Source organism: Chroicocephalus ridibundus, chromosome 6, assembly GCF_963924245.1.
Source record: "Chroicocephalus ridibundus chromosome 6, bChrRid1.1, whole genome shotgun sequence".
In the NCBI taxonomy this organism is placed as follows: Eukaryota; Metazoa; Chordata; class Aves; order Charadriiformes; family Laridae; genus Chroicocephalus; species Chroicocephalus ridibundus.
In genome coordinates, this window is record NC_086289.1 from 14,554,486 (window position 1) to 14,574,375 (window position 19,890).

Genomic DNA, 19,890 nt, shown 5'->3' on the forward strand with positions numbered 1-19,890 from the left:
GTATTGTGAGCTGGAGTAACACGGAATTTCTGGGACTCTAATTTTTACAAGGTTTTCAGTGAGAAATAGCTCAGTAAAGATGTCAAGATGATTTTTCAACACAGATAGAGGAGAAATAATCCTATGTAGCTACAGGACCCCTTTTTTCCTCAATACGTACATCTGTTTGTCAAAGCCACCTCTAGATTATTTTCATTCATGTTTATGGCTGTTGTTACCAAGTCCCCTGTGAACCAGATCTTTCCCTGCTGCTCTGGTCGTCCTGGCTTTATACAAGGCATCTGGCTTGTATATGTCCTGCTGCCACTTCCTGTCTCATTATCACTCATGGCTTTGTTTTGTATATGTAGCTCTATGCTTAAAAAAATCAGCAGTAAAATCAGACACATTTTACATTGCAAATTCTCCCCTAGTCCAGGCTTGAACTTCATGTCTACAGAAGGTCTTATTTGCAGTTTAAATAGCTATATAGAAGCTGATAGTTAATTCAAATTAATGTCGTTATAGGATACTGCTGACTTGCATAGCCTCAAGATGACTATGCTGCCTCTGGCTCTGATGTTCATGTCAGGTTCTGTTTTGTTTGTTTGTGTTTGTTTTTTTTAAAAAAGGGCTTCTGGATATCTTTAAAGAGAGATTTTCTGTAGGGTAAATCACATGCCAGCTAAAATGCAGAAGGCCAAGACTTCCTACTTCATTCTTTCAGTAGCTTAATGAGGAGGACTGAAGATCTGTTGCCTGTGATATTTTGGTATGAATGCTTAGTGACCTCTTATTTCCCGTTTGTCCTCTTCTCTCTCTATTTATTCCTCACCTGCTTTCAGAAAGCATATTCTTAGCTTAGTTTTCCTGGCTGAACATCCTGCTTTCTTTCACCTTAAAGCATACCCTGAAGGCACTGACGTTTCATCTGCTCTCCAGCGCCCGCAGTACCCCCTGGGGCTCTGCTTTGCACGTCAGTGTGCAGCGGGGGTGACCTTTCGCTATTGCCAAGGCTCATCTGTGGGCTGTGTGATTTCCTGTATAAAGATAATCAGTCTGCTTGCTTTAAAATGTGCCAATCTTTTCGGCTCTCCTGCTGCTGTTTTAGTTCTTTTGGTCTCCTTTTAACCTTGGCTTTCTTCCAGTCGCTTTTGGTCCTGATGATAGAAGAGCTTTAACGACAGGCGGTCTATGGGATGGCATCTCTGCCCTCATGGGAGATGAGCCGACTTTGTGCTCTGGAAGTGAGGGAAGGTGTGCTTGCACCTGTTCGTTATTTTGTAGACGCTGTTATTTCTTCACTTGATGAAATAATTCTGGTTTTATTTTCTGGTTGCCTGCTTAGCGATGCCACTGCTAACATGGATCCTAATTAAATACTACTTGTACTGCAGCGTAATTCTGAGTTGCTTTACAGATCTGCTAATTCCCAGCAAGAGGAGATGGTGAGCCCTAGTGTCAGGAGTTCTTACAGATGCAGAATCAAGCTACAATCGAGTCATGGTCATTGGTTGATCATGTTGGTTACGTTCTGCCCGTTTTCTTTGTGTTTAGTGCAGATTTAGTGTAATAAGCAGAGAAGGTTCAAGAGACTAGCAAGATGTGCAGCTGAGTCCTCTAAATGGAGGGGCACAGTGGTGGCAATGTATGGCTGTCATTTATGTTCTGATTGCTGATATTGCACCCAAACTTGATCTGCATTGCCTCCAGACTGTGGCACGGATGAGTCAGGAGAACCCTTAACACTTATTTCCATAGATGTGAAACAATCAATGAGGTTTACTGAAAAATTGTTCAAGCTTGTCTAACACTAGTCTGTGTTGAATTCCTTTTCAGGAAATCTTCAGGCATTTATGTGCAATGATTTATGTTAATGCCTGTTAACAGTGACTAACAAATTAAAATTACATCCCTGGCATTTCTGTTTTTACTTTTCTTCAGGGTGGAGTATCGTTATTTTGAATTTTGTGCTCCATACAAATGGGGGGTGTGGAGGGGAGTTCTCTCCAGCAGTTGAGAGCGAGCCTGTTAACGGAGATGTAGGAGTTTTTATGTGTTACATCCCTTTCTTTTAAAGGCAGATGGTCAAGTTGTCCATGTGAATTCTCTAATATGCTGCATGCTCAATAGAGTGAACCAAGTGCCAGCCTGAATGTTTAGGTACTTTAAAATACACTTGTTCTGCTGTTGTAGGTACTTGCTAATAGATGGAATGTTGCAAATGGCACATTCTCATCACTTTTGCTTTTTGTTTCTTCTACATCGTTTTTTTCTGTATCCCTAATTAGTTCAGCACAAAGAGAAGAAGCAAGGTTGAATTTTACTCCTGTTACCTTTAAGAGACCCTTTCTGAAAGAGCCAAGGCATATTTACATTTGCTGAGGTTTCAGAAAGTTGCCATAAATACAGGTTTAATCACTGAACAGATCAAATTTTATTGTTTTTGAGAGATAAATGGTAATCCCATTGAGGTGAAATGCAGTATTGTTTGGCTGCCCTGCAGTTGTACAATTCTTACTGGAGCTGTTTTCCCATCTTTACTGGGTTTTGATCTGGTATAACAGCAAAGCAGCAGTGATCTGCAAAAGAAATATTCCCCAAGGTGGAAAAGAGAGCTTGTATTTGCTAATTGCATGGTAAAATAGTCTATTTGGAAATGAAATCTTAAAATGTCGGTTTTCTTCCAAGGGAGACATTAACAGTAGTAAAGTGGGTGATGGGGGCTTGGCAAAGGGTGTTCCTGGGAGAGCTGCTTTGGAGCCCTTTTTGTGTGGTGGGGGGAGGCGGCCAGTCGTTCCAAGGTACCGTGATGTGCTCAAGCACACTGCTTGCAGCATCCTTTTGTGGAGCTTGTCGTGACAGAAGTGGTTGTGTTAAGTGACGGACCAGTGTCTTTTGTTGCGTATACCTGGGACTTGAAAGGTAAGAACTCATCAGGTGAGAAGCCCAGCACCCTTCACAAGAACCTTTTTCTTCCTCATGGGACGTGGGAAAACATTTCACCTATTGGTGGCAATAAAATGGCAGATTATTTGTGTGTCCCAACGTACAGAACAGGCGTAGTGGTGGTCTTCCTCTGTGGGAGCAGGTAAGCTGAACGCAGGGGTGTCTGTATTCTCTTTCCAGCTCTGTCCTTGACTTGCCGCATGACCTTGAGCTGAGTTCTTCACTCCTCAGCTCTGTCCACCTAGAGCAATAATTTCTGTCAAGTGCTGTGTGTGTAAACATGCTACTGCTGGGTACGTGAGGGCAGGCAATTAACAGACTGCTATTGAGATCCCCTTCATGAATGGAGGTATAACAGCACCGGTAACAGCATCTGTTACCAAAGGAACCTGTGTTTCTTTCGAAGACTTTACTTGTTTAGAATTTTGCCAAGTGATAAACATCCTGGCTGAATTTGTTGTGCTGCAGGTTGTTCCAGTTGCAAGTGGATTGATGTAGTGATCTATGTAGAAGTCCAATCCAAACGATTCAGCTCGTTTTAAGAAACTAGTTGGTGAACAGTTTGGTTTTCTTTTTTTTTTTAAAAGAAAAAAAGCTTGTTTCATTCTGGGGTGTTTTTTGGCTTTTCTTTGGCTTTTCTTTTGCTTTTACAGCTTTGTCTTTTGGTTGCAAATGAGCCCACAGTGAAGCTTGCCTTGGTGTTGAGGCATCATAACCTCTGCCCTCTGAATGAATGGGTTTTCTGGTGTCTAGTAAGAGAAGCTCAACTTTTCAATCAACGAGTGTATTTCACCTATGCACCTGCTTACGTGAAACTTGGGGGAGATTGGTATCTTTGAGACTTTCAGCTCTCTCAAATGTGGCCAAAGTTAAGCTGATGAGCATAAAAAAATGACTGGGGAAGAGTTCAGGGGGTAAAGGGGACATTCAGTCACAGTATGGATCCTATAATCCTTGCTTCCTTAAGAATCTAGCCTGAGTATTTTGGCATGCTGAAACATTTCGGCTTGCTTCAAGCATTGCCAGGCATTCTTATTCATACAGCTCTCAGGCCTCTTTGCTGGACTAGGAATTTGCTAGTCAGGTGCCTTGTGTCTGGGGCTTGGGGTGTTTTGGGGTTTTTTGCATTTCCATTGAAAACTTGCTAAAACATAATGATGTTCTAAGTCTCAGTGCAAACTGCGTTTTTCAGTCTGACCTCGGCTTTTCCGAATCACATCTTCCGAACAGCTTGTTCTTACAGGCCGCACTCGGGTCTGTGCATGCGCGCCGTCTCGGAGAACGGCTGTGTGTGTGTCAGGGCATTTACAAGGCTGCTCTGGGCATGGGGGAGCCAGGAGCTCATGTCTCCGGCCCTCTGCGGGATGCAGGCAGCCACCTCTCTGTTCAAAGGCAGAGGAGCTGAGCTGGCCCTGCTGCAATAGGAACGGACTCTGGTGCCTCTGTTGTTTCAGAACTGAAGTTCAGAGCACCACAAGAGCTTTGCTCCCATCTGTGAGCAGCAAGTAGATGTGTGCCTGGGGCTCTGGAATTGCGCTCTGAAATTTTCCGTGTATTTCCCTTCCACCTAAGCAGGTATGTCTGTGTTCAGCGTGAACACTGCTCCTTCTTCGTGTTATGGTGGACACAGCCAAGCTCCAACAGAGCGGTCAGTTTCCAGGCAGCAGAGTGTCTTTGTGGTACATCCCACTTTAACAAGGATAGAATAGTTTGTTGCAGAGTTGCAGGTTCCTCTGTGGTTTAGCTGGGCTTTGGATGAAGACCCCTGCACAAGCTGTAGGAGTGCATCCCCTCGTCCCCATAATTGCAGACCCCAGCTCTGCAGCCCTTCTGGTTCAGCTGGAATCTGCTGGAACAGAACAGGATCTATGAGCATTCTCTCGCCCCACCCCAAGCAGTGCCCTGTTTGCGTGTTACGCTGCTTTTGCCAAGTGATCCTTACTCCCATATGCCTGCGAAGACTTGCATGAATGAGCTCACACTGCTTATGCTATTTTGATATAAACTTTGCTTTAATGTGTCAGACCCTACTGACACTTGATCATTCAGATGCATCTGTTCGGCTGCTGGTGTTAGGGCTCTGCGTGGGTCACTCACTGGGGAAGAAGCTCTTCTCTTTCAGGGGGAGGTCTCTGTGCCAAGAACTGGCAAGGAGAGCGCTGGATGGATGCAGCCAAAGGTGCTGGAAGAGACTTTGCTCTGAATTGCCTATTGATTCCTTCTTGCTGAATGATAGGGTTCTTCCTCAGTCTGGAGAAGGAGGTTGGTTGCAGTCCTGCCAAAGGAAGATGTTGGGGTTTTTTCTTTGGCTGCTTTTTCTTTGGCTTACTCTTTAATGAATTCCAGCATCTGTTTTCAAGGAGCTGAATATCTCAGCGTAGGCAGTTGTTGCAGGAACCTCCAGCAGAGCTGTAGGACCCTTGGTTCCAGGGTCAGGTTGTGAAGAAGGCTCTTGCATCACTGGAGCAGCAAGAGTGTGACCTTGGCCTGCCCCAGCCGACATCCCAGGCTGCACAGACTGTCCCATCTCACCTTCATGACAACAAAATGAGCTGAGCCCCAAAGTGCAGCTGCATGGTGCATGGGCCAGCACATCCATCCAGGAAAAAAAGCCAACCATCCAGCCCTGTGATGGCAGTTTGTACCCTTCCATGGAGGCTGGAGTTCCCCCCAGCATAAAGATGAAGGCAACGCAGCATCGTGGAGAAATGGCCGTGCTCTGCTTCTTCCCGAGCTGTTGGTGCAATCTGTGCCCTCAGCTGCCTTTCATCTGAGAGGTCGAGGTTCTGCAGTTATAAATCTTTTAAGCATCTGCAGTGTGACTCACTTCTTTCCTCTGGCAGCCTCGGTGTTTAACCTGGTAAGAAAGATGGGACCACAAAGGAGGATTTATTGCCCTGTTCCAGCTTAGTGCTCCACTGTAGAAGGCTTTGGTGCGTGTAAGCAGGCAGGTGAAAGGAGTCACCCTGAAGAAGTTAGCAATAGAAAAGGAGGTCTGGATGGAGATAGCCAGAGGTCACTGTCGGTAACATGCTGAGCCAGGCCTGTCCCTCTCTGCTGTTATCGTTCTTCTAAAGATGAGGAGAGTGTGGGCATGGGCCTCCCTTAGGGTAAGAAGGGGCCACACGTCACCAGGTGTTCAATGGGGAGCTCAGCCTTCGCACCCAATGGCGGCAGCCACCTGGGGCCTGCAGGAGTTGGGCAGATGGGGCTCAGTGTGCCTTGGTTGGGCTTTAAGCAGTCCCTTCTCTGATCCTGCAGTCCAAATCGGCTGAGGCCAGGGAAATGCCTGGAGCAAGCTGTCCCCAGGGGCTGCATCTGCACTGGGATGCCGGGGTCCCATGGCTGGACACCGGTAGCTGGGAGGCTGCTGCAGAGGTGGGGGCAGCCCTGCCCCCCCTTGGGAGCTCCTCCCTTGCTGCACAGCAGCTCTGGTCCGTCTGTCCTTCAGGAAAGCGGAGTGTCCCCCTCCTGTAAGGGCTCTCGCTCACCCTCAGTCCTGGGAGAGCATTTGTGGCGTTGGTCAATCGCTTGCTGCTATCAGGGTAATTAAAGCTTGACACCTCAGATCCTATAAGATCACAGGGACAGAGCCCAGCAGAGGGGTTGTCAAAACCATAAGGTAATCTAAAATCCAGCCTGGTCCTTTTTGGTGCATCCTAAACGCCCAGGTCCTTTCCCCGCCTGCTGCCCCTCTACCATCTCTGGAGCCTGACATCATGAGACAGCACCAAAATGCTGCAGAGCTCCAGAAATGCAGGAAACGTCTGGAGCCGGCCCTTGCAAAGCAGCCGTTCTCCATAACAGCGCCTCGTCCTCCTCCCAGCTCCTCTACCCTCCTCCACCACTGCAGCCCCTCCTCATTGGTATCGCCAAAGTACAATCCCAGCTTCGTTGCGAGCATCCAGCCAGCTGAGGAAGCAGGAATCCTGACAGAGACTTGTGCTGGGGATAAAGGACAGGTCAGGCTGCTCGTACTCAAGGGACAGAAACAAAGCGGCGCTGGAGGGTGTTTGACGTTCAGAATATATTACATTAGCTGCACAGTCACATCTGCCTCTTATTCCCCCCATGGTTTGGGAGAAATGCTGTGTGTTTGCATTTCCTATCTGACAGCTGAGCCGAGAGATGTTTGGAGGTTGGATGCTCCTTGCTTTATGTGCCGCTGCCCTGGATTTAACCCTGCAGGTGCTGCCTCCAACCCCCAACACTCTACCTGGGCACCCCGAGTTGCTCTGCGCTGTTTCACTGGGGGCTGCTGGTGGGATGCGCTGCCCCAGCCGTGCCCTGAGCCCCCTCCCCTGCCACTGAAAGGTGCCCCTTGCTTTGCCCTCCCCAGGGCTGTGTCACCCCATGGTGAGCAGCCTCGCCAGGGCATTGTCCCCAAGGCTATTGGTGCGGCAGGGTCAAGGGAGGTGGCCGTGCTGCTCCTGGCCTGCAGCGCTAGTGGAGAAGCCTGTGGCTGTCACACCGTGTCCCTGGGGCTCTGGGGCAGATTGCCATGAGACGGGCAGGAAGGGGAAGGCAATAGAAGAGCGTGCTGTGGGCAGGGTCACCCGGCGGGAAGCCTGCCCCTGCTCTTTCTGTGTCCTGCTGCCATCCCGTGTGAAATGTAGGACTCAGGATTTTTGAATTTCTGGGCTCGAAAGTGCCATAAAACTTCAAAAGTCCCCTCATCCAGGTGGTGATGATGTGCCCCTCTACAGGCACATCTCGGGCAGAGCGTGGGCATCTTCCAAATATAAGCCAGTGTGGGTCACGCTGGCTCTGTGGGCACCTTTGCTGGGTTTATCTGGGAGGTGAGTGCACCCTCACTTCTTCACCTGCTATGGTGTAAATTGCTTTGTCTTCACTTGTGAAGGCAAACAAAGAGGCTGTTTTTAACCCCTGAGCATGCAGGCAGGGCGGAGAAGAAATGGCAGGCAGCTTGGGACGGAACTGTCAGGGGTGTGATGCAAATCAAAGCCTCAGAGTCCAGTTTCTGGGCAAATGAGTGTGGCTTCAGCCATGGGAGACCACGTTCCCTCGGCCAGGCAGCCATGAACTCTTCTACAAAGCTGAGTCACAGCGACAGGGAGCTGGGGGTGAGCCCCAGATGTGCCCTGGCGCTGTCAGTGGGACCAGCTTTGCCTCGCAGCCCCAGCCGCAGAGTTTGGCAGCCGCACCCCAACACCGAGCTCTTTGCAGGGGACCGGAGGGGCTGCCAGGGACCGAACCAGCTCTGGGGCAGACACCGAGGTGTGTTCCTGGGACGAAGCAGCAGAAAAGACGACACAACAGCTTGGTTTGATCCACATAACTTATTTCTTTCTTTTTAATTATTAACTTGTGCCTTACAATAGAAGAGGAAAGAGTGCGAGCAAACGATTTGCTGGTTCCAGGAACTACTCTGGCACCACCGCGAGGGCAGTGAGGTCTCGTGATGACACCCTTGCCAGGGCCCTGACACGCAACACACGCACACACAGAGTCTCCGGCTCTTGCAGAAGCGATTGCTGGCAATTTTAAGGCATTGAAGGAAACCTATGGTTGTTAATCCTATATCAAATTTGGCACGTGTTGGAACAGTTAGAGCGGAGACGAGGATGCTTTGCAGGCTGGTGTTCGGGAGTCCTGTGGCTTCCCAGCGCTGGCTGGGACACAATGCAAATGTGAGCGTGGGGTTTTTTTCATGTGACGAATGTGCAGCCAAACAAGGGGCCCTGCAGACCCCATCACTTTGGAGCCAGTGACACCAGACAAGGTTCTGTGCCCCACGGCGTGGTGGTGCCTTCAGCTCTGATGCAGCGGTTCCCTGCCCTGCGCTTGCTGCTAGCAAACCCCCCCACGCCTGCCTGGGCTAACGCTGCTGCTGAAACCAGGCAAGAGTTGTCAGGACAGAAAAAAAAAAAAAAGAACATTCCTTGTAATTTAAAACCTAAGTGGTTCATAGACCAGACGTCAGGTGTGATTACAGTCCAGTATGGCTATTTCTGTGCTTCTGGGAGTAAAAGTGGATGGCTACATCTTGAGAAACGGGCAAGAGTTTAGCTATATGTGGATTTGGGTAGTAGATGAAAGTCTGTATCCTTGAAACTAGTTATAGCTGAATTGTTTCCCTCCTCCCTCCTCCCCCCTCCCCAGCAAAGCCGGCTGAGCAGCAGTCCCAGCCAGCCCGCCCTCGCCTGCCGAGGGAGGGAGGGGTGGTGGGTGCTACGAGCCCACTGTGCCACCACGACGACGACAACGACCAACATGCACCTATCTACCCGCCCGCGCCTCGCCCCATTTAAAAGGGAGCAATGTGCCAAGCTCGGCCTCTGCACGGCCGGACCCGCGAGGAAGCCGTCCCCAGGTCGGTGTCCCTGGGGGGTTATGTGTTTCTAAGGGGGGGCTTCCCGCGAGCCCGGCGTGGCTTCGTGCCCAGAGGAGCAATTTAAAGGCCGAGTGGAGACTGTTCCCCCTCAAATGCAAAATGGACGGGGTCCTGACGGTTACATTTTTGCATTCCCAAGGATTCCTTCATGCAGGTTCAATCTCCCTCTTTTCTTGGCAGAGGTTATGGTCCCCTCAATCACCTCAGCCCGGCTGGTTGATATTTTAGAGGTCACTGTAATAACCTCTCCTTGCTCCTCCTCCCTGAAGGACAGAGTAGAGGAACTAAAGCCTCTTGGCTGGAAGGAGTAAGTGGGGTTGGGGAGGGGATTGGGAGCTGAAAGGCTGACGCTTCCTGTGTTGAAGAGAGTCTCCTCTCCCTCCAGCAGCTTCCTGCAAGCACATCACAAGGGAAGAGGTTAGTCTGGGGACAACTCACGTGAGACATCTGCAAAGCCTGAGGGCATGCTGTGATCCGCGAGCAAGCCCGAGCGCTCCAGGCCATCCCCCAGCCTGCAGTGGACACAGGCTCAGGTCACGCCGCACCATGAAACTGCTTCAAAAATCATATGCCTTAGTCAATCCTTTTTGAAGCATTTGCAGTATGGGATGGGATACATGAGACCAGCTCCCTCCTCTCCCTCCAGAAATTCCAGGAAAATAAAGCCTCGAACCAGAGAGGGGACTCCTTTTGCATCTGCCTTGACTTTGCAAGAGAGACAAGTTTCCAACTCTAACTGTCCCCCATTAAAAGGCACTGCTGCTGGGGTGGCTGGGGACACAGATCACGGCTGCTAGATCGAGGCATGACATGGAGCTGTGGCTGCTCCCCAGGCAGGAGCATGGCAGGCACAGGCAGGGGAGAGGAGCAACACCGTCATGTTTACCCAGATATTTTCCAAGCCCTTGAAAAATATCCCAGCCTGCTGGGCTCAGGGGATTGGGCTTGGGAGGTGGCCAGGCAGAGCAGGGTCAGGGCAGCCTTACCTGTAGGCAGCTATCTCAATATCAAGCGCCATCTTGACATTAAGCAGGTCTTGGTACTCCCTCAAGTGTCGAGCCATCTCATTTTTGGTGTTTCGCAGGTCATCCTCCAGCTGCCCGATGGTGTCCTGCAAAGGCAAAGGTGCTCAGTGCCACATTTCGGAGCAGGGACCTCTCCTGTGGGTCTTCTGCTCTGCCCATTACGGAGCCAGGGAAGCTGCAACGGGCAGTTGGTTCATAATGACACTTCCCACCAGGAGCCTGGGATTGTGAAATCTCACGCTAACAGGGATGGAGAAGCTGGCAGAGCACCGGGCATGGAGTGCGAGTGTGTGGAGGAGGGAGGCTTTAACCATTGATGGATTTATATAGTTTTCTGTCTGCAGTGGAGTCTGTGGGGGGGCAAATAGCGCACGGTGGGGAGCCCCCGGTCCCATGGGGGACAAGGCAGGCTGCTGCAGAGGGAAGGGAAGAGTTGCGGGGGGGCACAGGAAGTTTTGGGCTTAAACATCATCAAACCAGGGGCTGTGGCTCACCGGGACAAGGGAGAGCACCCAGCACTGCAGCAGCACAGGGCTGGAGCGGGTGCCTGGAGAAGGGCTGCAGTCTGCACCTGGGGGGCTTCAGAAGAGTTGGGACGTGGGTCCGGGGTGGTGGAAGGAGCATTGGTGCTGCCAGGGCACGAGGGAGGAAGTGGCTCCAGGAAGGCTGACACCTTCCCCGGAAGATGCCTCAGAGCCCCAGACTGTGGGGCTCTGAACACAGGGATTTGGGGGGGTTACAGAGTCAGGGCGCTGTGCGGTGACAGCCGGGGTGCTCAGCTGGGTGACGACACCCTTCTAGCATCCTTCCCATCAGCTTCACCCTGCCATGGCCGCTACATCCAGTTCTGACAGCGATGTGGAGGAGTCTGAGGCCAGATCTCCTTGCTAACAAAGGGAACTAATCTTTTTTCTACAAAGGGAACTAATCTTTTTTCTATTTTTTTTGCAGCCCGGTTTTCTCCCACATGCATCCAGGTATCCAAGCAGCAGCCTGAAAGCCGTGAAACCCGCTCCTATAGGGATCTTCCCAATCAGCTGGTTTCCCGCTGCCAGCCACCCCGCTGTGCCACCAGAGGAGCGTGATTTGGAGCAGGAATGAGTAAGCAGTTTGCATTTACGTGACAGTGCAGCCCTGCCTGCAAAGCCCTGCAATGGCCATTGTCAACGCCTGCTTTCCCGTACCCACTCCTGCAGCCAGGCCTTTGCCAGTGCTTCCGGATTCTCCGTTCCAGCAAATGAGCTTTGTCCCAATGCACCATCCCCATCCCGTCCCCTCCTTTGTGTCCTGCATCACCTCCCCCATATGCGTAGTGCAGAGGCAGCCACGAGTCGCGGAGCTGCCCAAGGAGCAGGGAGCTGCGGTGAATCTGACACAATGGGCCCAGCCTGAGCAGAGACCCTCGGAGAAGCAGTGCCAGCTCATCCCGCATGCGGCATGGGGCATCTCACAGTCAAGTTAGCTGGACATATCCCACCCCATGGGACATTTATGGGCCATCCTTGGGGTCTCTGCCTTGACCCATGCTGCCCTGACCATCTCCCACAGCAAAACAGCTGCATGGAGCTGTGCCTCTGAGGTGGGACTGGGCAATGGGAAGGGGTGCAGGGAGACCACTGGGGCACCAACTGAAAAGCCCCAGGACACCCATGGATGCCACTGCAGTGCAGATGAAAATCCCTGCTCCGATGCAGCCAGACTACTGCTGCTGCACTGAGCCATGACAGGAGGGAGGGACTTGGGGTGACCTAATCCTGGGACAGCCCCACTCTTGCCATTCAGACCCTCCAAGCCTTCAGCCCCCTTCCTTTTGCCTGCAGCCTGCATGAAAAAAAACGCTCTTTAAAAATGGGTTATCCTTGTTACCTTGGACTGTTCCTCTCTTCTACACCCCAGCTCTACCACCTGATTGAATAAAACCCCCTCCCCACACCATTGCAAACTTGTCCCCTGACAGAAAGCTCTCACATACTGGTTCAGATTTGACTGGATAGCCTATAAAAAGACATGTCCCTGCTTTAGCAGTCTATAGGAACGTTTTAAAAGCTCAAACAATAGGAATGTTCTCTTTTAAGACAGACTTCCATCCTTTTCCACTGGTTGCAGCCACGGAAATTATTTAGCTGCTACACAGGCACACTGTTCAAAAGATGCCTAAGTATCACCACGCTTAAAGCAGATCCTGAGCGTCACGCAGTAAAAAGCTGCTGTGCTGTAGCTAAAGCAATTTCAATTATGGTGCCGTTTAATCTACTTGCATTTTTTTTCCCCCAATTGAAAGATTGTTCCCGCAATCCCTCTTCACATGGCATCACAACTATTTAAGAAGATTACTGTGTGTAATCCTTTCACCCACTACAGAAAATATTGTATATTGCCTATTTCCATAATATTTGTCAAAGAAGACCTCAACTATTCAGGGAGGTTACAAACAGCTTAGAGCTACAGTCACAAATTCTAAAGAGCCTGGCAAAATTTGGCCTTGAAAATGACTAGGCATTACTTGGGTGTGAAATAACAACGTCCTTCAGGTATGAAGTAAGGCAGTTGTTTCAGCATTTAGAAGGAAACGGCTTGATTGAGAAATGACAGATCATTTAATAGCCATGTAATAGAACAATCTCAGTTCTCCTTTTGTCATAATTCATGAATGTTTCCCTGTAGCAAGAAAATGTGGTAATATTGTGGTAATGGAATAAAAGATATGGAGTGCTCAATGACTGCCCCACGTGAGTCTTTCCACAGACAGAGAAGATGCTGGAATCTGGCTGCAAATTCAGCCTTAACGTTTGCACAGCTCCAGTTTCTGCGGTGGAGGTGCCAAGAGCCAGGCCATGGGGCTAGGCGCCAAGCCTGGGCAGACAGTTTCGAGGAATTACCCGCAACGATGGGTGATGGGGAATGTGTGGGCAATTTTGGAGCTCATTCTTGAGGGATGGGATGGGGCGATGCCCCAAACAGCTCTGCCAGGTGCAGGGATGTCCCCTGTGGAAAGGAGGGGGTGTTGGAGGGAGTATCCTGACCCTGCTTGTCCCCCCAAAACCTGCCCTATGGATGGAGTGTGAAGGCAACAGGCAACTCCCTGGTGAGGCGGGATCTGTTGTGCAGGGCGGAGAGGCCTGGTGGCAGGGTGGGAGGAAGGCCGCAGGGATGCCCAGCACTGCGCAGTGCTGCGGGGGCACTGCCCCTGCGTGGGTGGGCACTGCACAAGGCAGAGGGGTTGGTGCTGCATAGTGCTGGTGCCTGGAGGGTGGGGGGTGTTGCATGCAGTGCAGCACAGCTCGGGATGTGGGTGCTGCACGGTGCGGGGGGGGCACCGCGGTGTCCAGCGCTGCGTGGTACTGCGGGAGGGGGGGCTGCTGCAGAGGATGGAGCTGCGCTGCAGGGTTTTTCATGCAGTGGAGACGCTCAGCGCTGCACAGGACCGGGGGCGGGGTGTGCCGGGTCGGAGGTGCCGGTGCGGTACGGCGGGGAGCCGCCGGGGGGGCTGCGTGGGGTGAAGACGCCCGGTGCTACACACTGTGCGGGGGAAGGCTGCTGGGATGGAGGTGCCGAGCGCCGGGGCAGATTGCACGGGAGGAGGATGCTCGGTGCCGGCGACCCTCCGCGGGGAAGGGACGGTTACCGGTCCCGGCGCCGCCCGGCTCACCTGCAGGCCGGCGGCCTCGGCGCTGTGCCGCTCCTCCAGCTCCTGCAGCTGCCTCTCCAGGGACTGATGGGCGCCGCGCAGGCTCTCCATCTCCGCCAGCCGGGCCTGCAGCTGCCGGCGGCACTCGCCGGCCTCCCGGCGGCTTGCGCGGACGGCCTCCTGGCTGCGGGCCGCCCGTTCGTGGAGGCGGGCGCAGCGGGCGCGGTACCAGTCCTCGGCCGCCTGCAGGTTGCGGGCCGCCAGCGCCTCGTACTGGGCGCGGAGCTCCCGCAACGCCGCCGCCAGGTCGGGGCGCCCCGCGGGGGCCGGGGCCGGGGGAGCGGCGGCGCGGAGCGCGGCCCCCAGCTGCGCCAGCTGTTCGGCGTGGGCGCTGCGCAGCGCCGCCAGCTCCTCCCGCAGCGCCGCCGCCCGCCGCTCCAGGTCGGCCCGGGCGCGGGCGGCCCCCTCGGCCGCTTGCTGCCGGGACCGCAGCGCCTGCTCCGCCTCGGCCCGGCCCCGCGCCTCCTCCTCGCAGCGCGCCCGCAGACGCTGCGTCTCCTCGGCCAGGCGCGCCCGCTCCAGCGCCGCCTGCGCCCGTTCTCCGTGCGCCTCTTCCAGGCGGGCGCGCAGGGCCCGCAGCTCCCCGCCCAGCAGCTGGCCCAGTCGGCGCGGCTCGGCCGAGCGCTGCCGCAGCGCCGCCAGCTCCGCCGCCAGCCCCCGGTTCCGCTCCTCCAGCGCCCGCACCCGCTCGATGTAGCCGGCGAAGCGCTCGTTGAGGCCCTGCAGCTGCTCCTTCTCGCTGGCCCGCCCCGGCCCCGGCTCCGCGCCCGGGCGCGCCCAACGCCCCGCCGCCCCCTCGGAGCGCCGCGGGGTCTCGGCGAAGAGGTGGCGGTAGGAGGCGGCCAGCGCCGCCGGCTCCGCGCTGTAGCTCATGGCGGCGGAGCGGGAGCGGCGGTGGCGGCGGCGGCGCTTATGTACCGCAGGGAGGGGCGCGGGGCGGGGCGCTGCGGCGGGGAGGGGACGCGGTGCGGTGCACGGTGCGGTGCGCGGTGCGGTGCGCGGGAGATGCGCGGTGCGCGGAGCGTCCCCGGGGCCGCGGCGGTAGGAGGCGGCGGGAGCTGTCCGTGCGCCGCAGTGCTGAAGGGCTGTGGCGGCGGGCGGGACACGGGGCGGGACAGACGGATAAGGATGGACGGACACACGGACACAGCTCACAAACATACACGGACAGACGGACAAGGTCACACACGCACAACGAGACAGACGGAGGCGCAGGCACTCGCGGAAAGGGACAGGCACGTTCACAGTAAGACGCACGCACACGTGCTCAGAGCCAGACAGACAAAGGGACAAGCAGACATACAGAGACACACGCAGATGCACACGCAGATGCACAGGCAAGGAGAGGCAGAAACACAGAAGGGAGCAGACAGAAATGGGCCAAGTGGAGAGACGGAGTCAGGCAGACACACAGACACAAACACGCACCCCCAAATCACTCCTGCTGGGCTATCCCTGTCTGTCCCTGCTGATGCTCTAGGCAACCCGTGCTGCACACCTGGGCTGAAGTTGTCCTGGGGGGCTGGTCCCAGCCCCTCTCCTCCAGTTGGGACTGTGTTGCCTGTGGCAGCGTGGTGTCTCCGCAGGATGGGGCTGTGGGCAGTTGAGGTGCAGGGGGGCTGCAGAGGTGTGGACATGCCTGGAGGAGGGGGTGCCCAGGACAGAGACTCATCACCGGTCCAGCCATGCTGCTGGGGACAGACAGGGGAGGATTTTCCCTCCAGTTTTTTTGCCAGGAACAGAAAGAGCTACTTCAGCTTCTGTCCTGTCCATGCAAGCGGGCTGTGCCTTTCCAGTGGCAGGGTTTTGCTGGGAGTACCCAGGGCTGCACAGCTGACAAGAAGGGGGACATCCCCACACACACCTCCAGGCCAAGCGCCCTGCCCAGGAACATGGCACCCCAGGGCAGAACCTGCCAAGAGACGAGTGGGAAGCGTCTGATCTCTGGGAGCAGCAGCACAAAATGTAGCTCTGAGATGGAAAAACAGCTTAAAATCGCTGTGATCCAGGTGTGAGGAACGTGGTGAAATGCGTAACTGGATCCTGTGTCCTGCTGTACGTCTCTGTGCCACTAAGCTCTGTACTGATGCCCAGTTCCTCTACTCCACTTGTCCCCTTTTCTCCTCACAGGTGACCAGGGGACAGGATGAGGGAGGTCCGGCAGGGAGGACAAGCAAGCCAGAGAGAGAGTCATGACTTCCAAAAGAGCTGTTGCTGTTTAAAGGGACCAGCCAAATGGGGAGAGATGATGCTGTGATTCACATCTCCTTTGGATCAGGAATTGCTCATAACAGTGGCTACGGAGGAGGCCGTGCAAAGCATGGAAGCAACCCTGGCTGGAGTGCACAGGAGCCCACGTCCCTGCAGCCATGGTTAGAAGGGCCCTGCCTGGGACAGAAACCCCATGGGGAAATCACCCCCTGCGAGGTGAGCCCAGCACAAGGCAGAGCATGGCCCCACTGAGGGAACAGGCTGACCCTAGGTGTGCAGTCCGGGATTGGTGACAGATCAACACGCACATGTATATACCCCACCTTAGTCATAGAATCATAGAATTATAGAATCATTGAATCATAGAATCATAGAGTACCAGGTTGGAAGGGATCATCTGGTCTGAACTTGGCAAAAGCGCAGCCCAGACAAGGTGGCCCAGCACCCTGTCCGACTGAATCTTAAGTGTCCAATGTTGGGGAATCCACCACTTCTCCGGGGAGATTAATCCAATGGCTGATTGTTCTCTTTGTGAAAAATTTTCCTCTTGTGTTCAATCGGAATGTCCCCAGGAGTAACTTGTACCCACTACCCCTCACTTTTATAGTCCCGTGTACCTGTCCCGTAGGGCACAGGAGGAATGAGGAGTGTCAGTCAGTGGAGGAAAAGAGACAGGAGCTCTGCACACACTTGGGTGAGAGACCTGGCTTGTGCATTGTTTTTCCAGGACTTAAATCTGCGCACAGGTAGTTTGCCTGGAAGGAATCCATTTTCCTGAAGCCCATTTTGGGTCAGTGATGGTGAGGCTACAACACTTGGATTGTCTGAGTAGCTTATGTTTTGGTGGCAGAGCAGGCCAGGCAGACAGCCTCAGCCCACGCTGGGGCTGCCAGCCATCCTGGCCCTGGAGCACGACGCCTGGCCCAGGCTGTCTGGCTCACACTGCTAATGCAGAAATCTTCTCCTTCATCTGTTTTTTATTTCAGGTCTTTCCCGTCCTCACACACAAGTGCGTCTTACCACTTCCTCGACATCTGTTGCTTTGCATTGCAGTATCCTAAGTCAGGTTTCTGCTCCTGGCAATAACTGATGAGATAACTGAGAAGTCACCAGCTCTGCCTAGTTATGTATGTGGCATCGTTTTAATGACTTTGCTCTGATGTGTATTACTGATGGTGAAGATGGTTGTGGTTCTCTTTTGTCTTGGAAGAGTGGAGTGCAGCCTATCCTGGCCTCCCCATTCGTGCTGTTTTAGCACTGCCATGCATATGTAGTCTAACAGCGGAGTTAGGAGTGTCACAGTCTCCTCCAGCAGAAGAAACACAAGGGTCTCTGCAGGGACTTCTGACATCCATGGGTAAAGACCCTGGGACTGAATCCCTTTGCCTCCCAATGGGTTGAGTTGTTCTGGAGCCTTTCTACACAGAGGGAAGGAGACTCTGGGACCTGAGCCAGCTGCTGGTGTGACTGCTGGGACCCTGTAGCTGAATGAGCACAAGGAGTTGGAGCCAATAAATACTAGTAAGTGCCATTATTGTTCTATACTGCAGAACAAGGATGTGGCTCCAGATCACTTGGAAGGCTGCTTCTTTCAGAGGAGCAATGGGTGGCCGAGACCTTGGGATCCACCTCAGTGTGAGCTGTCAGCTCTGGGGGCGCACCCATATTCCAGGCAACTGCAGCAGGACCCCCATCCCAGGTGGTTGGCACCCAAATGCAACTTCCTTGCAAGTCCCTTGAGCCCCTGACCCAGCTCTCGGGGACTGACTTGGCCGACAAACCTGTACAGCCCTGCCAGTGAGAGGGAGAGCTGCAGTGTGGCTACTTCCTGGAGAAGAAGTCATGTCGCATCAGCCTGGAAGGAAGTCCTTGAATGACTCAGACCTAAATTCCCTAAATTCCCTTCCCCTTCCACTTCTCCTTTTCCTCTTGCCAGAAGCTGGAGACAAGCTGAACACCAGTGTGTCAGACCTGAAAGGAGATGGCAAGCTGGAAGTGGGCACAAACTGGGCTGTGTTCAGCCTCAAGAAGCCTTGATACCTGAGTAATAAATGGAGCTCTGTTGGGACACACACACATGGCCACAGGGGAATCTATCAGGCCAGAAAACAGGCAGAAAGCCAAAGAAAAACAGTTCCATAGCTAAGAATTGCACTACTGAAACCCAATGGGTTGCCAAGGACCTTTCCATACCTCCCAGTTCCTTTGAAAATCAATGCCTGTGAGACAGCAGGAGGAGCCCTTAGAACTCCGTGATCCACTCCGCACAGCAGCCGCCTGCTGATGTGGCTCGTTAAACAATTTATCTCCCAAGCTGTAATCTGCCTGGGCTTGTGATTCAGAGGAAAAATCCATCCTCTGAGCTGTGCACACACAGCAATGGGACACCCACCTTCTGGCTGGTTTCCAGCACAGTCCATTAAACTAATGCGCTGGGTAGGTGTTTCACCTCCCGGCTTCACCGTGGCATCTGCCTGAGATGGGAAATGCTTCCTGGTGCTGAGAAAAAGGCAGATCCAAGTGTGTCCTGGGAGGCTGCTGCCAGATCTCCTGCAGCACAGGCGAGTCTGACCCCCTGTGGGAGGGAGAGCTCTGTGGGTAAGCGCAGCAAAATCAGGGAGAAAACGTATATGTTATAAACACATATAAAAGAAAGAAGGATGTATCCACTGAACTGTGCATACACAAAACCACTAATAAAAATAGGAAAATAGCTGTACTGAGTCCCCCTAACTCAGCAGTTTGTTTCTGGCAGGGGCAGATTTATGCTTCCCTGGAATAATTGTCTGGTTCTGGCTGTCTGTGGCTCTGGGGCTCCCCGGGCAGCAGTCACATCCCTGTGTTTGCTGGCCCTTATCTAATCAGTGCAAGTTCATGTCCTGGATGCCACCGGGCTCTGTAATCCACAGTTTGATAATGCGCCGGCCGTATCATCTTTCTTTGTACTTTAGAGTTGCTGCCAGCTAATTTTATTCCGTGTTCCTGGCTTGTGGGACACGGTGGAAGAGCTGGGACACGGTTCCTTCCCACCTACCTCCCTGGGCAGGATTTTGCAGACCTCTGCCTTACCCCCCTCAGTCTCTTTCCTAGGCTGAAGGATTTTTGTCAATTTAATTTTCCTTCATAGAAAAGCCATTTCACACTTTTAGTCATCCTTGTTGGCTTCAGTGCATCTTCTGGTGTGTCGGAAAGTTGTGCCAACACACAGACAGACAGACAGTCCAGGATGGGCCCCATGACGAGGATAGAATCATAGAATCATAGAATGGTTAGAGTTGGAAGAGACCTTAAAGATCACCTAGTTCCAAGCCCCCTGCCCTGGGCAGGGACACCTTCCACTAGACCAGGCCGCTCAAAGCCCCATCCAGCCTGGCCTTGAACACCTCCAGGGATGGGGCATCCACAACTTCCCTGGGCAACCTGTGCCAGTGTCTCGCCACCCTCAGAGTAAAGAATTTATTCCTAATATCTAATCTAAACCTACCCTCTTTCAGTTTAAAACCATTACCCCTCGTCCTATTGCTACACTCCCTGAAAAAGGGATATGGATGGGTGCATGGAAATGAGCTCCCGAATACAGGTGGACGCATCTCCAAGTGAACCCCTCACTTGAGTGCCCGGCACAGGTGCCATGAGGTGTCCCAGGGCACTGGGAGGTGTAAGATGAACTTTCCAGGCGGGTA

The 19,890-nt window shown here is 53.2% G+C and overlaps 1 protein-coding gene across 1 annotated transcript; it reads right to left on the reverse strand.

The window, feature by feature from the left end:
- Window positions 1-8,219: 8,219 nt before the first annotated feature.
- INA (internexin neuronal intermediate filament protein alpha) lies at window positions 8,220-14,869 on the reverse strand. The gene is made up of 3 exons (XM_063339107.1): window positions 13,958-14,869; window positions 10,270-10,394; window positions 8,220-9,675 (listed from the first exon to the last, which is right to left on the reverse strand). The coding sequence occupies exons 1-3, from the start codon at window positions 14,867-14,869 to the stop codon at window positions 9,402-9,404; spliced, it is 1,311 nt and encodes a 436-aa protein (XP_063195177.1). The 3' UTR covers window positions 8,220-9,401.
- Window positions 14,870-19,890: the final 5,021 nt, after the last annotated feature.

Excerpts from the sequence above, each read along its gene's own strand:
- INA (XM_063339107.1), bottom strand. The coding sequence starts at position 14,869 with ATGAGCTACAGCGCGGAGCCGGCGGCGCTGGCCGCCTCCTACCGCCAC. Across the intron at positions 10,395-13,957 it reads CCGAGGCCGCCGGCCTGCAG|GACACCATCGGGCAGCTGGA; the intron begins GTGAGCCGGGCG and ends TTGCCTTTGCAG. Across the intron at positions 9,676-10,269 it reads ATTGAGATAGCTGCCTACAG|GAAGCTGCTGGAGGGAGAGG; the intron begins GTAAGGCTGCCC and ends ATGTGCTTGCAG.